Genomic DNA, 17464 nt, shown 5'->3' on the forward strand with positions numbered 1-17464 from the left:
TCTCTCTTCCTTTTTCAGTTCCATTATTTTATCCTCATAAACTGTGGAGCTAACATAGACCTATTGGATATCCTTCAACCCGATGAAGATGCCGTATTTTTTGTGTGTGACACCCATAGGCCAGTCAATGTCGTGAATGTATACAATGATACCCAGGTAACTAGGCCTTTGGGGCCCATGCCTCCCTTGAATTCTCCCAATGATCTGTCTGTGCCTTTTATGCCACGGACATTGCACCTGGTGTCCTTAGTAAGGCATGTATCCACCTCCTCTGCAGGAGTTGGAGCAGCCTGAGCACAAGAACTTGATCTTGTCCATATTTGATGAGAAACATGGCACCTAACCCTTGGAGGTGCTCAGACTGCATTTGTGGATTTGCTTGATCTGGGAGGTACAGGGACCAGAACCCTACACCCAGTTTGCTCTCAGCTCAGACCCAGCCTGGCCTCACTGAATATCAAGGACCTCAGAGCCATCTGAATTCATCTGATGGATGGTGTGAGGACGAGCTAGATGGTGGTGTGAGAGGCCACTGTTAGCCGAAAATGGCTCTGTTACACTTATATTCAAACTCCTGAGCAGCGGGCACAGAGCCTGGCGCAGAGCAGCCACCTAAGCTTCCTTTGAGTTCATCTCCCATCCACATTAACAAAGAGTCAGGCCCGAAATTATGTAAAAGGCTTCTCCAGGAGAAATAAGCCCTCCCGGAACTGCTTTGAGAGACAGGAGTTTTACTCACTTCAGGGCAAGTTGTGGGGGTGTTCATTTTGTTGGCTTGGTATATGGTATAAGAGGGAGCTTTTTCCCCAGACTTAAGTGACTACAGATAGTTTTCACATTTTGTTAATTTCTGCATATGGTGTGGTGCAACTCCAGCACCTCATTGAAGGGATATGAAAATTCTTTTAAATGCCTGAGAAGTCTGAAATTCTCAAACAGATGGCTATTTGTATGTATAGAAAACTTATGAGTGAGCCAATTAGGAAATAAGATTCTTTAAGAAAAATATCTGATGGATAGTTTTCTGTCAGAGAGAAAAGACTTGATTGCTCTGTTTTAATTTTAGATCAAATTACTCATTAAACAAGATGATGACCTTGAAATTCCTGCCTATGATGACATCTTTAGGGACGAAGAGGAGGATGAAGAACATTCAGGAAATGAAAGGGACGAGTCAGAGCCTTCTGAGAAGCGCACACGTTTAGAAGAGGTGGGTTTGGGCCTCTCACCACAGGTTGAAGGAACTTGTTACTTCCAGAGGTCAGAGGTCGGTCCAGAGCCTGATGGGCCCAGGGGTAGCGGGGAGGAAGCAGGTGAGGGTGATGAGCCTGGGCTCTGCTATCTCCTGGCTGTGTGGCCTCAGGCAGATTGCTGGACTTCTGAACTACAGTGTCCTTATCTGTACAGTAGAATCCCATTAGAAGAATCCCGTTAGGAGGGCTCAGCTCTATGCCTAGACAGCAAACATTTATAAAAAGCAATATGGAGAAACAATAACTAGCATAAAAGTCATTCCCTTCCCCACTTCCCTCCAGAGTTGCTTTCTGTGCAGTCACCATGGAGGAGCCATGTGGGTCTGCAGCCCTTGGCCAAGCTCAGTCCCGGATGGTCACTTCAGAGGAAACATCTGTGAGCAAACAATTGCCTTATGAGTCTTGGGTCTGACCCATTTACGAGCTCTGGGGCCTGGCCAGTGCTGGTGGCTTCTGTGAGATGTAGAATTCCAGGTGGGAGGCAGCTGTTCCTCTAACACGAGGGCAGTGTTTTATTCTAGTGTTCAGTGTAGAAGAAGCTGATGCCCTTTGGCTCCTGATCCTTGGTGTGCAGGCTGAAATGTGCCTGTGGAATGTCGTAGGGGCATCCCTTCATCCTTGGCCTGATATCTCCCAATACTGAGCAGAGCCCCCTTGAGCCGTATTTGGGACACTGTCCATCTCAGGGGCGTGTCCTGCAAAGTTAGGAACGTCTTTCTTGTCTTTCTCCCCTTTGCCCACTTGTTTCTGTAGAGTTTCAGGTATTCTGATGGGGACCTCTCAGACCCACTCAGATTTTCTTTTCTCTCGTCCAGCTCTTTATGTGTTAGTTCTACTTTCTGACAGATTTCTGGTCTTTATCTTCTAATTTTTGATTTCTAAGAGCTCTTTTTAATTCTCTGTATGCTTTTTTATAGCATTCTTTTATCTGTTGATGAGCTGCTTTTTATAGGGCCCCAAATATGAGTGGGAATATCTGGTGGGCTTTTTCTCTGGAAACATTCATATTCTGCAGATAAGAGTCTTGGAATTCTTTATTATGACTAATGAATATTTTTTCACTGACTAGTCACCAGTCGGCTCTGGGGCACCGGGGGGAGAACAAAATCCTGCCTTTATGAAACTTCCTTCCAGTGGGGGAGACGTAAGGAATGTGTAAATGAGCATGATTAGAGGATGGTTTCAGGGTGAGGTACATATTATGAGGAAAAATACAGCAAGGTAAGGGGCTAGACAGGGAATGGCTTGCTGGTTTATGAAAATGGCTACCAGACACTTGACCAGAGACCTGAATGAGGGAAGGAGCCAGAAAGACGCATTCAGAGCAGAGCATCCACAGACACAAGGGCTCTGAGAGAGGAGGATAGTTTCAAGGGGCACAGCCAGCAGCATGGGGGACACGGGCAGATAAGGACCAGCCTGCGGCAACAGGAGAAAATCAGTAGTCTTGAAGAGGTGTCAGACCAACCATGTTAGAGCTTCTCTTTACATGCTTACCACATCTATTTAGAATCTGGGTTTGTGAATGCTTCATATAATACAATATGTAATAGGTATAACTTCCCACTGACTTTTTCTTTTAAAATTTTTTTCAAACGTATACAATGGTTGAAAGGATACTACAATGAATATCCATATGCTTTCCATCTAGAATCAACAATTGTCCACATGTTGCAACATTTGCTTTCTCTCTATATGCTTTTTTTTTTTGCTAGCTCATTTGAGAATAAATTGTAGACACCATGAATTGCAGACTCCCCATAAATTCTTCCATATGCATCTCCTAAGAATAAGGATATTCTTCCCCACAAACACCATTATCATGTGTAAGAAATTAACAATGTCCTAAATCATCTAATATTCAGCTCATATTCAGATTTCTTTAATTGTCCCCAAAATTTTGCAGCTATTTTGGTTTCTAAACCATCCAGTCAAGGTTGGCACATTTTCATTTAGCTATTTCTGTTTATTGTCTTTTTTTTAACTTTTTTTTTTTTTTAATTGGGGAACTGTGCTTTTCTTGTTTTTTTTTTTTCCAATCTAGTTGTGGGGGCGGTTCAGCTCAGCTCCAGATCAAGTTGTTATCTTTAATCTAGTTGTGGAGGGCATAGCTCACTGGCCCATGTGGGAATCGGACCAGCGACCTTGGTGTTGAGCACTGTGCTCTAACCACTGAGCAAACCAGCCACCCTCTTTATTGTCTTTTAACCTAGAATATTACCCCATCTCTCTTTCTTTTCTTTTCTTTTTTTTTTTTCCTGTTCTGTTTTGTTTTGAATAACGTTGGAGGCCACTCCAGTTTTCTATCTCTTGTTTCTTCATGGAGTAATTTAACTTGCTCCTCTATCCCTGCATTTCTATAATCTGTAAGTTAGATGTAGAGACTTGATTTAAATAAGATTTAGAATTTTTGAAAATACATCATATGTAATTAAAATCTGTGTGGTTTATAAATAAACGTACATGCATTAAAGGTATGTTCTCAGAAATGTTTTTATTAATAAGGGTGCACACCCAAAGAGTTTTGGAGACAACAGACTAAATAAGTTTTTAAAAGAGTTTTACTGTAAAAACAGCAGAGAAGGAGATACGGGGTCAAGAAAATTTTTTGTTTGACTTTTAATGGTAGGCCCTGCAAAGATGAGATTCCTCTATCAAATGAACACAATTGCGCTTAATGTACAGGTGATATTGTGTCTTGGCTTAGTCACCTGGGTTCAAAATTCAGACCTGCCATTACTAGCTGTATGATCTTAGGCAAGTGACTGAACCTCTCTGTGCCGCTGTAAAATGAGGGTAATAATAATACTTGTCTGTTGCAGTCACTACTGGTGTTTAACAAAAGACCCCAAAACTTAAAGCTTAAAAGAACCATTTTCTTATGCTCGTGGATTCCCTGGGTCAGGAATTTGGGCAGAGCCTGGCAGAGACCAATTTCTCTAGGGCTGGAATCCTGGGAAAGCTCATGGGCTCTAATGTCAGCATCTGGGCTGTTGGGATGGCAACAAGCCAGTACTCCCAACACAGGTGCCTGCCGGGGCTCCTCCATTGCATGTGTCTTCCTCACAACATGATGGCTCAGGCTCCCAGCACAAATATTCCAGCTCACAGTGCAGCTACTGCATGGCCCTCCTGACTTGCCTCATACCGGTGATACCAGAGTCTCACAGCCGCGAGGAGAGGGATAGGATTCCATTGTGCACTGTAGGGAGGGTCAAAGAATTCTTGGGTCCTGGAGTTTTGTTAATCAACTTTATTGAGATAAAGTTTCTACACAATAAAATTCACCAGATGTACAATTCAATGAAATTTGACAACTATAAAAAGTCGTGTGACCACCACCACATCATAATAGAGAACATCACCCCCAAAATAGAGAACATAATAGTTCTATCAACGCCCAAAAGTTCCTTCATTGGGACCATGCCTTAGTGTTTTTTTGTTTGTTTGTTTTTTTGTTTTTTTAATTAAACTTTTTATTTTGAGATCCTTGTAGATTCACATGTAAGAAGATGGAGAAGTCACTTACATACTTTGCCCAGTTTCCCACAATGATAACATACTGCAAACTGTGGTACAATATCACAACCGGATATTGCCGTTGACATGTCAAGATACAGGACTTTTCCATCACCACAAGGATCCCCGCCATGCCTCCTTTATAGCCAACCCCACACCCTCTCCTTAGCCACTGGCAACCACCAATCTCCTCTATTTCTATAATTTTGTCATTTCAAGAATGTTATATAAGTTGAATAATACACTATGTGATTTTTGGGAATTGGCTTTTTTTCACTCAGCATAATTCCCTGGAGGTTTTTTTGGTGTATCAATCATTGGTTCCCTTTTATTACTGAGTAGAATTCCGTGGTATGGACTTACCACAGTTTGTTTAGCTGTTCACCCGTTGAAGGGCATCTGGGATATTTCCCGTTTCTGGCTGTTATGAATAGGGCTGTTATAAACATTTGTGCACAGCGTTGTTAGTTTTTATTTTTTGAACACAGGTCTTCATTTCTCTGGGATAAATGCCCAAGAGTGTGTTTGCTGGGTCGTAAGGTAGTTACATGTTTAGTTTGTTGAAAAACTCCTAAATACTTTTCCAGAGTGGCTGTACCATTTTATATTCTGACCACCAATGTGAGTGATCCAGTTTCTCTACATCCTTGATAGCATTTGGTGATGTCACTTTTTTTTATTACAGCTGTTCCAATAGGTAGCAGCAATATCTCATTGTGGTTTTAATTTTTATTTTTCGAATGGCTAATGATGTGTTTAATCATCATTTGTATATTCTTGGGTGAAATGTCTCTTCATGTATTTTGCCCAATTTCTAATTGGCTGGTTTGATTTTTTAATGTTAAGTTTTATGTATTCTAAATACTAGTCCTTTGTCAGATATGTGGTTTGCAAATGTTTTCTCCCACTCTGTAGCTTGTCTTTTCATTTTGTTAATGGAATCTTATATAGAACAAATGTTTTTAATTTTAATGAAGTCCAATTTATCATTTTTTTCTTTTATGGATTGTGCTTTTGGTGTCAAGTCTAAAAAGTCTGCCTAGCCTTAGATCCTCAAGATTTTCTCCTATGGTTTTATATTAAAAGTTTGATAGTTTTATATTTTCAATTTGAGACTATGATCCATTTTTAGTTAGTTTTTGTGTGAGGTGTGAGGTTTAGGATGATGTTCATTTATTTTTCTATAGATGTCCAGTGGCTCCAGTATCATTTGTTTAAAAGGCTATCCTTCCTCCATTGAATTTCTTTAGCACCTTTGTCAAAAATCAGTACAGCATGTTTGTGTGGGTCTATTTATGGATTCTTTATTTCATTGACCTATGTGTCTGCCCCTGTGCCAATACCACATAGTCTTAATTATTGTAGCCATATAGCAAGCCTTCAATTGAGCAGACTGAGTCCTCCCACTTTATTCTTTTTCAGAAATGTGTTAGCTAGTCTATGTCCTTTGCCTTTCTATACAGGCATAATCTCCTCTATGTCTACAAAACATCTTGCTGAGATTTTGATAGGAATTGCATAAACCTGTGCACAAATTGTGGGTATATGGACATCTTTATTATATTGAGTCTTATAATCCATGAACATTGTATATCTCTCCGTTTATTTAGATCCTCTTAGATATTTTTCATCAGCATTGTGTGCTTTACAGCATATAAGTCCTATACTTGTTTTGTCAGATTCATACCGAAGTATTTTTTGAAGTGATTGTAAATGATACTGTGTTTTAATTTTGGTGTCCATGTGTTCATTGCTAATATATAGAAATATGGTTGATTTATGTACATTTGTCTTGTATCCTGTGACCTTGCCAAACACACTTGTTATTGCCAGGAGTTATTCTGCAGATTCCTTCGGATTTGCTACATAGATGATTCTGTCATCTGCAAATGACAGTTTTAATTCTTCTTTTCTGATCTGTATGCTTTTTATTTCCTGTTCTTGTCTTACTGCATTGGCCAGAACTTCCAGCACTATGTGGAATAAGAGTGGTAAGAGTGGACATCTTTGCCTTGTTCCTGATCATGGGGGAAAGCATCCAGTCTTTCACCATTAAGTATGGTGTTAGGCTGTGGGGTTTTCGTAGATGCTCTTTACCAAGTTGAAGAAGTTCCCCTCTTTCCTTTTTTTCCTGAGTTTTATCATGAACGGGTATTAAATTTTTTCTAATGCTTTTTCTGCATTAATTGATAAGACAACATGGTTTTTCTTTAGTCTGTTAATATGGTAGATTACACTGATTTTTTTTTTTTTTTTTTTTTTTAATATTGAACTGGCTTTGCATCTCAGGAATAAACCTCACTTGGTCAGGGTGTATAATTCTTTTTATAAATTGCTAAGTTCTATTTGCTAATATTTTGTTAAGGATTTTGCATTTATATTCATGAGGGGTACTGGTCTGCAATTCTCTTTTTTGTATTGTCTGTCTGGTTTTGCCATCAGGTTAATAATACCTGTGTTCCCTTCTCATTATTTTCTTTCTTCTGCTTGCTTTGGTTGATTTTGCTGTTCTGCTAGTTCTTGAGGTGGAAGCATAGATTATTGATTTGAGACTTTTCTTCTTTCCTAGTGGGTGTATTTAGTGCTATAAATTTCCCTCTAAGCACTCTCTTAACTGTGTCCCATACATTTTGATATATTCATTTTCACTTTCATTCCCTTCAATGTATTTTTTATTTCCCTTGAGACTTCTCTTTGATCCATGGATTATTTTAGAGTGTGCTGGTTAGTTTTCAAGTGTTGGGAGACTTTCCTGTTATCTTATGATTATTGATTTCTAATTTGACTTCATTGTGGTTAGAGAATACATTCTGTGATTTCAGTTTTTTAAATTTGTCTATTTTTGTTTTATGGGCTGGGATATGATCTATCTTGATATATGTTCTGTGAACTCTTGAAAAGAATATGTGTTCTGCTGTTGTTGGCTGAATAATATTCCATTGTATGTAGTACATACCACATTTTCTTTATCCATTCATCCATCCATCAATGGACACTTAGGTTGTTTCCATGTCTTAGCTATTATAAATAATGCTGCAGTGAACATGGGGGTGCTCATATCTTTGAGCTAGTGTTTTCATGTCCTTCAGATAAATACTCAGAAGTGGAATTGCTGGGTCATATGCTAGTTCTAATTTTAAATTTTTGAGGAAACTCCATACTGTTTTCCATAGTAGCTGCAGCAGTTTACATTCCCTGATTTCTTTGATTAATATTTCTGTGCTATATCTTTTCCCATCCTTTTACTTTCAACCTGCCTATATTGTTACATTGATTCTGAGTTTTTTTAAACAGCATAGAGTTGGGTCATGTTTTTAATCATGTTTTTTAAGCCAGTCTCTTTTAATTGTTGTATTTAGACCATTTACATTTATTTTAATTATTGATATGTTAGAGCAGGGGTGTCCAAACTTTTTTCAACGTTTTTTACCTAGGGCCATATGCGGTAAAATACACAAACAGCTGGGCCACTCACTCAAGGTGAAGTACGTTATTGCCTCACCTGGTTCATTTAAGTAAACTAAATATATTTTTGGAATTTGCTGCGGGCCAATTAACAAAGGATTGCAGGCAGCAGTTGGCCCGCGGCCGCAGTTTGGACACCCCTGTGTTAGAGCTTAAGTCTGACATTTTCTGTTTGTTCTGTTTTTCATTTCTGTTTTCCTTTTCTCTTTTTTAGGATTCTGTTTCAATTTACCTGTAGTGTTTGTGAGTGTACCTGCTTACATAGTTTTTTTAATGGTTGCTCCAGGTATTATATGTCCACAATTCATCATAGTCTACTGGTATCATCATTTTATCAGTTTGAGTCACTTTTGTTTGTAAAATGTAAAAACTTCACTTTTGTTTGTGTCCCTTATTCTCCCCTGCTTATAATAGAATTGTCTTAAATATTTCCTCCACATACATTTAGTCATACAGTCATGATTTTTGTTTTAACTATCAAACATACTTATAACTGAAGAGGATAAGGAATGCCTATTGTATTTACCTAATCTTTGCTTATTATGTTCTTTCTTCCTTCCTGATGTTTCAAACCTTCTTTTGTCATTTCTTTTTATCATTCCTATTTACAGAACCTCCTTTAATTTTTTTAGAGGAGATCTGCTAATGATAAATTCTCTTAGTTTTCCTTTTTCTGAGAATTTCTTGATTTTTCCCTTCATTCCTGAAAGATATTTTCACTGGATGTAGGATTCAGGGTTAATAGTTCTTTTCACTCAGCTCTTGAAAAATGATGTGCCACTTCCTCTGGCCTCCATGGTTTCTATCAGAAATCTGCCATTCTAATTGTTTTTCCCCTGGAGGGAAGGCGTCATTTTTCTTCTGCTGGATTTTTGTTTGTTTTGGTTTTGGGTTTTTCTTTTTTTACTTTATGTACAGAGGTTTTACTACAATGTGTATTGGTGTGGATTTCTTTGGGTTTATCCTATTTAGGCTTTAGTCAGCTCCTTGAATCTGTAGGTTTATGTCTTTTGCCAAATTTTCAGCCATTATTTCTTCATTTTCAGCCATTATGTCTTCAAGTACATTTTCAGCCCCCCTCTTTTTCCTCTCTTTCTACGACACCAATGACATGAATGCTAGGTCTTTTGTTGTAGTCCCACATGTCCCTGAGACTCTTTTCCTGCTATCCGCAGTCTAATTTCTCTGTTGCTCAGACTGTGTAATTTCTATCTTTGTGTCTGCTGATTCACTGCTTGTTCTTTTCTCTGTCCCTCCATTCTGCTCTTGAGCCCTTTCACTGAGTTTATTTTTCAGCTGTTGTATTTTTCAGTTGTAAATTTCTATTTGGTTCTTTATAGTTTCTCTTTCTTGCTGAGGCTTTCTATTTTTTCATTTGTTCCAAGTGTGTTTGTAATTGCTTGCTGAAGCATTTTTATGATGGCTGCTCTAAAATCTCTGTCAGATAATTCTAACATCTGTCATCTTGTTGGCACCTATGGATTTTTTTTATTTTTTTTTTGTATTTAGTTTGGGATTTCCTGGTTCATCATATAAGTGATTTTTCAAATGAAGCTTAGATATTTTTGAGTTACATTATGAGACTGGGTCTTGTTGAGACCTTCTGTTTTATCTACTTTTTCTGACACCATTCTGGCAAAGGAGGAGGTGGATGGCGTGACCTTTTTACAGCCAGGTGGAAGTAGAAATTTGGATTTCCTGCTTGACCTCCGTTAACCCCTGAGGGGAGTGGCTCCGTGTTACTACTGGGCAAAGAAAGTTTAGGCTCTTTATTTGGCCTCCTAGGACACCGCCCTGTGGGGGTGTTGGGAAATGTAGAAGAAGGTGGAGGTATTACAGGTGGAAGGGAGGTTTTGGAAGAGTGGGTTTCTAGGCTCCCACTCAGCCTTTGCTGGGATGGACCATGGTGGGGTCCAACACCTGGGTTAGGCCATGGTGTTTTTGATGGTGTTGGCTGGAGTAGAGAAGTTATTGTCTAAAAGTTTTTTGTCTTTCTAGGCTGCTCCTTTCTGGCCCTTTGCCTTTTGTTGGAGATTATTTTTTTGTCTGAACCTGTTGGTATTATCAGGTTGCCAGCTCCTTCAGCTCTAAGTCTGGGATATATGAGCCAAAAGTAAAACCAGGGAACTCTTATCACTGTGTCATTGCTCACGTCCTTGGGTCCTTATCTGGTCAGCCTTCTTCTCCACCTCTCAGTCTTATTTTGTTTGTTTTACACATAATGTCAGGGTTTTTAGGTAAAGTTAGTAGACGCATAGGAATAAATGCTTTTATCACATCTTTCCAGAGGCAGAAGTCTCAGGACCAAGGATTTTTTAAACTGCCACACTACCTCATGCCTTAATTCATGCCGTTGTTGTGAGAATTGAATGAGATTGTACATGTAAAATTAGAATAGTCGCTGACACATGGTAGAACATAAGACATATTAGCTCGTATTAATCTGGTGGGGAAGCCAGTATGAGGTAACGGTGGGCTTAATCCAGATCATGTGTGTGTGTCGGGGGGAGGGGCGATGGAAAGCTGGGGCAGGCAGACAGAGTGTAGCCTGAGCAGGAGCTGGGGAAACATCTGCTCTCGTCTACAGTGTCCTCAGTGCTGATGGCCCAGAGGGGTCCCCAGCCATCCTCTGCCTTAGTTCCTCCCCTTCTGCAGGAGTAGACTGCTCGAGGCATAGAAATGACCCATGTTTTCCTTCAGGGTTATGAGCCCATTGACTTCTGCCAAATCAGAACCTTTGGCTTCTGCCAAATCGGGCTAAGGGGATAAATTCCTGGTTTGTTTGCTCAGCCTTTTGTTTTCTTTGTCCCCATATCAGGAGATTGTGGCGCAAACCATGAAGAGGAGGGAGCGAAGAGAGTGGGAGGCCCGGAGGTGAGTGTAGTGTGTATTTCAAGCAGCGCCCACTCTCCCTGTGGGTCAGTGGCATCACCGACACCTGTTTTTTCCCTGGGAGCTGCATGCATTTTTTTCTGTTTGAGGACAATTTAGTTTAGAACCTCTGGGCCAGTAGCTCAACAAATGAGCATGTGGTCCCTGCATTGGAGAACGCCGGTCGTTTTCTTAGTGGTCCTGGTTTCATGAGTGGCAGGACCAGGCCTACAGGTTTCCCAAATATATGCCATCTGTTAAGGGTGACAGCCCTTGGTTCTTTACTTTTATAGTTTTCCAGATGTAGATACTTTTATATATAAATTCTTACAAATGAGAGAGATGCCAATTGTGTAAAACTTTTCATAGAAAAAAAATGTATGAAAAGAAAACTAGGCTATCTATAATTCTTCATATTTTAAATTTAAAAATTGAAGTGCTCCAAAATAAAAGTATTGAAAAGGTTCTAACTTGAGGTGAACATGCAGCAATGCCCCTGAGCTGGCAATTCCTTGCTGGATCCAGTCCTCAAAGGTCCCGCTGCTGTCCCCTGCTGTTCTGGTGGATGGCGTGTACTCGGCTGCCCCCTCGTGGAAGGACAATGTAAAATCATTTTGGGAACTGTAAGGAAAGAAAAGTGAATATGATCTATTTTCACCAATGGGAAGAGATTCTGGCTTTGGATTGATCTTCCTGGGTTATCCATACTTGCATATATTTTACATAATAATAATACTTGCCTAATTTTGCATTTTTCCACTTAATGTAACTTTTAGATAGTTACCAGTAGGTTTTATAACCACATAGTACTTCATTGGCCATGCCTCTTGTTTTTGAACTATAGGTTACTCAGTGCTTTGCTGTGACAAACAAGGCTGCAGTGAAGAACCCTGTGCACATAGCAAGTCTGGTCTTGCTTGTTCCTTTGCATTGATGTCTTGGGATAATTTCTCAGAAGGGGTTCTGGGATTGTACCTCTGTACGTTTCCCATTGCCACAAGCAATTTGTGTCAATGTCCCTCCCTTCCCAGCCTTGTACGTATACACTGTGGAGAAAGTTCATAATGTAAACAAATACTACCGTAACTATATTTGCATTTCTTTGAGTACTGTCAAGTTTTAGCATTTTTCCAAATGTTTGGCTTCCTGAACTGCTTCTTGTGGAAGACCCACGTTTTGTGTCGTTACAGAAGAGACATCCTCTTCGACTATGAGCAGTATGAATATCATGGGACTTCCGTAAGTATGCCTCGATGGAATTCGCCACAAAGTTCTGACTCAGCAATCAGTGTCCTGAAGCATAAGGAGGAACGAGCGTAGGTTTTAGAGCCACAAAAGCCTGGTTTGAATCTGCAGCCCCACAACTTCCCTTTGTGTGACCGTGATCGGGTGGTACAGCCCGTCTGAGCCTTAACCTCCTCCTCCATAAAGGAAGAGAACAATCTTCATTTCGGAGGCAGTTATATGTGTGACTCCCAATATGTGTTCAAAGAACAGCAGCGATTATTTTTGTTCATCATCAAAAATGCAGAACAGTTCTGTGTTAGTCTCTGTGCAAGAAGATAGAACTGTAGCCTTATAAAGGCCCGTCAGTGCGTTTGTGTTGCGGAACAGAATTTCAACATAGAAAACCTGTGTTGACTCCAGTAGCGCTGAGCAGAGCTCAGGCCCTTAAGGAGCCCTAGAAAATAAGTTTCCAGTAAGATATGCCATTTGGGTCTAACATTTGGCCCTGGGGCCTTGAACTCTAAACACCGTATTTCCAGTGTCTCTTTTATGTCACAGTCCCCTTGTCCTTTGAAGGATCACCCCTTTGCTCTCTCTGCTCGGCCCTGGCCAATGGAAGATTCTGAGCAGTGAGTGGGTGCATGATGCTTACTCTGAGAAGGTGTGGCCAGGGTAGTGGATCCCGGCTCCCTCCAGATACATAGGTGGTTCCCTTAGAAATCTTCTCCCTGAAAGGAAGCCCAGTATCTCACAGCTAAGGAGACTCTAGCGTCTTCTGGTCAAACACTGATCCTCCTCCATCATCTCCTACCAAACCTCAGACCCTCTGCTCACAGGGAGCTAGGTGCTTCTGTCCGTGGACGGTCCTGTTAGAAAGACCTTCCTCACAGGGGGTCCTGAGGCGCCTTCCCTCTTCAACGGTCAAGTATTTGGAACCACGGCCCTGCCTCATCTGACCTTCCCGGGAATGTGTGTGAGGCCACCAGCCAGCCAGGAAGAGCATGGTGGATGCAGGGTCGTGCAGACGACAGGGTCCCTGACCTCCTGACTTCAGTGCCTCCCTTGGGCATCACCAAGGGACCCAAGGAGACGTGTAGAGGCCCCTGTATAGTGCTGTATCGGCTGCCCTCCCTTGCTGCATGATGAAGTGCATGCACAGTAATGACTTTAGTTAGCAGAGGAGACAGTTCAGGTCACTTGAGTTCCTCTGTCTTCCTCCCTCGGCTTAGCCTGGGATCCACCCACACCCTCAATCTGCAGAGTTTCAGCTGGGCCCCAGGCAGCTCAGGTCGGGCCTGGGTGTGTGGCCTGGCCCCAGTGTATGCCCCTTGCATGAACACAGCTGCTTCTGGCCTCAGGCTTCTCTTTCTTACAGTCAGCCATGGTGATGTTTGACCTGGCATGGATGATGTCCAAGGATCTGAATGACATGCTGTGGTATGTAGTCCCCAGTCAAGGTCAGTGTCACACATGGCTTTGTCCTAGCAGCTCTGTCCTCCCACAGTGAGGAGAGGGTCTGAAGGAAGACATCATGATGTGAGCCTTTATCGTCCCCACTGGGAATACTGGGTGTGTCCCCTTTCTGGGATGGCCTTGGTTTTTTTCTTCCTAACTGTGAGGCTCTCAGGACAGCACACAAACTCCCAGGTGTGGAGGGAGCATGGCAAGGTCAAGGGTCAGAGGGTGGGGCCCATGTACAGCTTCTGCCTTCCCACTCCACCACTCACCCTTGCTGCCCAGGAAATTTGGGTAACAGAAGGAGCGTGAGATTTGAATGAGGCAGCCCTTGCTAGATACCTTTGTAAGCCTAGCTCATGGTGGAATCAGATGCAGGAAAAATTGTACTGCCCACCTCTGAGTTTGCTTTAAGCAGGAGCTCTTGGCCCGTGGGTGGAAAAGTCAGAAGGAGGTGGCGTCAGTCAGAGATGATATCCTGGGTGGCGTTTTCTGAAGAGGTCCCTCAGTCAGCAGCACGCTGCCCTGGGAGATGTGGGTGCTCAGGTTCCCGTCACCCCCGTGCTCAGGACCTCTCCCACGTCACTCTACTCGGCGTCCCCAGCTGTTCTTGGCTGTGGGCCTGGAGGGGTGCCTTGAAGAACTGCGTGGGACTAGCAGAGGGTACCCCTGGGGTCCTGCTCAATTTTTCTGTGGGTCTTTTGTGACCCCGTGGATCTGTTTTCTCATTTACAAAAGATGAGCGTGGAGATGGAAACTTGGGAGGTTATTAAGGGGCCTAAACGCGTTACTCTCCGTCCCACCATTTTACACTGGAAGGACAGGGAGCTGTGGACCTGACAAGGGTCTGCTGTCCTGCAGGCGTATCACAGAGAAGAGTGTGATGTGAGGGCCACAGAGAGGTAGAGCAAGGTACCAGGGGCCCCCAGTGCCTACACACGGGTGTCTGCTTCAGTCCTGCACTGGCAGGACGAGGGTGGAGAGTGGCAGGCAAGGTCCTGCTGTCCCTGTCCTAGGTCTCCTTCATGTACCGAAAGCTCCTGCAGTGGTCACATTGCACCAATAGCCCTGAGTCTCCCCCTGTCACCTCTCCATCCCAAGCATGGGGACTCCCTGTCCAAGGGTTCACCTGGGTCTGGTCATGATGGCAGGACGCTCCTGTGAGTGCCACCTGCCCACCCCATTCACTGCTTCTTTGCCCTGTCTCCTTCCAGGTGGGCCATCGTTGGACTAACAGACCAGTGGGTGCAAGACAAGATCACTCAGTAAGGACATGTTCCCTCGGGCTGTGCAAGGTCGCTTGTGCTGTGACGATGTGCACGGCCCGGCTGCAGCCAGAGTTTGCAGCAGGGAGAAGGGTGGCAGCGCCACCATAGAGCCCCACTGAGGAAGGGCTGGTGTTGGGCCTGGGTCCTTGTCACTGAGGAACGGCTTGTTATTGGGAACTCTGGCACAGTAGCATGTGGCCTTGTGTGGACATTTTGTCCACCCTCAGGGAGCCAGCAGGTAGGGTCAGTGATGACAGGAAGGAGCACAGTCTCCCTGCTGTGGGTGCCATTTGCTTCCCATGCTGTGGGCAGGGCTAAGCACAGATGTGGCCATGCACAGCGGGCACGGGCAGAAGGAAGAGGTGAGAGCCCTCAGAGTCCTGCCAGGGGGGTGCGTGTGATCTCCAAGCTAAGGGGAAGCCTGCAGAGGGTTGCAGGGAGGGCTGGCATGGAGTGAATCCTTTTTTGCCCCTTGGTGGGCAGGCTTTGGTGCTTGCCATTGGAGTCACACAGACGAGCTGAAGGGCTACCCCAGAATGTAGATGCCAGGGAGGGGCAGAGTGCCAGGGCCTTCTCTTATTCCCACTCCTCTGGGGTTGTCAGGTGGGGAATCCAAGGGAATTGACAGGGACCTTGGCCCCAAGACACTAACGCTTTCCCAGGGGACCCGAGCCTCTCACCTGGCACCGCCCATGCCCAGCCTCCTTGTACAGTCTGCACAGGTCTCCGTGCCCCCTATGTCCTTCTCCCCCACCCTGTGCAGCCGAGTCCTACAGTGTAACCCAGGAGGCAGGAGGATCCTGAGTCGCAGACCTGGGGCACTTCCTGGGTTTGTCACCTAGGCCCAGCAGGCGGGCCTGTCCTTCCCTGTTGAGGGTAGCATGGGCTGTGTGCTGTGCCGGGCACCATCCCTGGCCTGTGGCCTCCCCTCAGGTGAGGCCCCACTGTCACCATCCTGCTCGTTGGCCACCTGTAAGTGGACCTGTACTGGGGTCTGCCCTCTCCCACTGGGCTTGAGAGCACTCCCTGTGCTGGGGCCACGCCCCCTGCTCTGGATCACTGTCCCACTTCCGGGGTCTGTCCACTTGACCATGGCTGTCAGTCAGGGCCTTGGCCTCTCTCAGCACCTGCTCTCAGAAGGCCTCAAATAAGTAGTGACAGGGCAGTTGATGCCCAGGGGAAGGTGGGGAAGGTCAGAGCCCACCTCTCTCAGCTCTGTGCACTCACCTTCCCCAGCTGCCCAGCCCTGCCACCGCTTCCACCAAGCTTGGTTTCCACACAGAAGTGGTGGAGGTTCCTTAGTCCTGGAAGGAACAACCTGCATGGTGGCCTGTCCCCTGAGCCTGTAAGGGGAAGCTTTGAGGGATGGGGGAGGCCGTGGCAGGCTGTATGTGAGGAGAGGAGGGAGCCCACCCAGGCCAGCAGCGCTTCCTCCCCAGGATGAAGTACGTGACCGACGTCGGTGTCCTACAGCGCCATGTGTCCCGGCACAACCACCGGGATGAGGACGAGGAGAACGCCCTCTCTGTGGACTGCATGCGCATCTCCTTCGAGTACGAGTATCCTTGCAGCTCAGGCCCTTGGTGCAGGCAGCGCCCCTGCCCTCAGACACTGCTCAGGGGCGCACTGTTTGTCACCTCTGCGGGCCCCAGCCCACGTCCCTGTGGGTGGCGTGCTTTCTGGCCACAGAGCTGTAGGTTATGCAGCTGTGGCTTCCACATCCCCACGACAGGCAGCCGACAGGACGAGAGGCTTTTAGAAGAGGGCCCCCATGTGCTCCTGGGCTGGGCAAAACACTGGGACTGGGGAAGCAGGTTCTGCCCCAGCTCGTCTATGTGGCTTTGGCTAGACGCCACAGCTATTTTTAGAAGCACCGCTTATCTATTGAGAGCTCATTGTAGGCCTGACACAAGGTGCGTACAAGTGAGGGCATGTAGGACTGCCTGCGGTGCAGGCAGTTTAGTGACATTTGCAGACTCCTGTCAAGTCAGTTAGGAAACAAGTGAGCCAGCACGTGATTACAGAGTGGGGCGTTTTGTGAGGAGAGTGTAGGGTGCTGACGGAGTAACCAGGGGACCGTGGGACCACAGTGCTCCGGAAAGTCTTTGGAGAGGCCGCAGCTCAGGCTGAGATTCAGCTGTTCTCCACGGCAAGGAAAGTAGTCTGGGCAGAGGCTGTGGCCATGCAAAGGCTCTGAGGTGAGCTCAGGAAGGTGCTAGAGAGATGTGCGGACTTCAGAGGTCAGAGAGGACTCAGCAGGTGGCCCTGTGAGCCTGTAGCAGTGACATTTCCATTCTTGGTGTTTAAAAGGTCCCTGGTTTGCCAATTTGAGGCAAGCAGACAGAACAGTAGCTTGAGCCAGACTATAGCAGCGAGTACGAGGCATGACGGGTTGCTGCGTAGACA

General features: G+C 44.5%; 1 protein-coding gene across 2 annotated transcripts in view; it reads left to right on the forward strand.

The window, feature by feature from the left end:
- CDC45 (cell division cycle 45) overlaps positions 1 to 17464 on the forward strand; it is a 32823-nt gene that overhangs the window by 2723 nt on the left and 12636 nt on the right. For both annotated transcript variants that reach the window (XM_033098473.1, XM_033098474.1), the window contains exons 4-10: positions 19 to 156; positions 1067 to 1210; positions 11056 to 11111; positions 12299 to 12347; positions 13711 to 13772; positions 15005 to 15055; positions 16498 to 16617. In XM_033098473.1, coding sequence (XP_032954364.1) covers positions 19 to 156; positions 1067 to 1210; positions 11056 to 11111; positions 12299 to 12347; positions 13711 to 13772; positions 15005 to 15055; positions 16498 to 16617 — 620 coding nt within the window. The remainder of the gene's footprint in view (positions 1 to 18; positions 157 to 1066; positions 1211 to 11055; positions 11112 to 12298; positions 12348 to 13710; positions 13773 to 15004; positions 15056 to 16497; positions 16618 to 17464) is intronic.

This window comes from Rhinolophus ferrumequinum, chromosome 25 (assembly GCF_004115265.2).
Source record: "Rhinolophus ferrumequinum isolate MPI-CBG mRhiFer1 chromosome 25, mRhiFer1_v1.p, whole genome shotgun sequence".
Lineage (NCBI taxonomy): Eukaryota > Metazoa > Chordata > Mammalia > Chiroptera > Rhinolophidae > Rhinolophus > Rhinolophus ferrumequinum.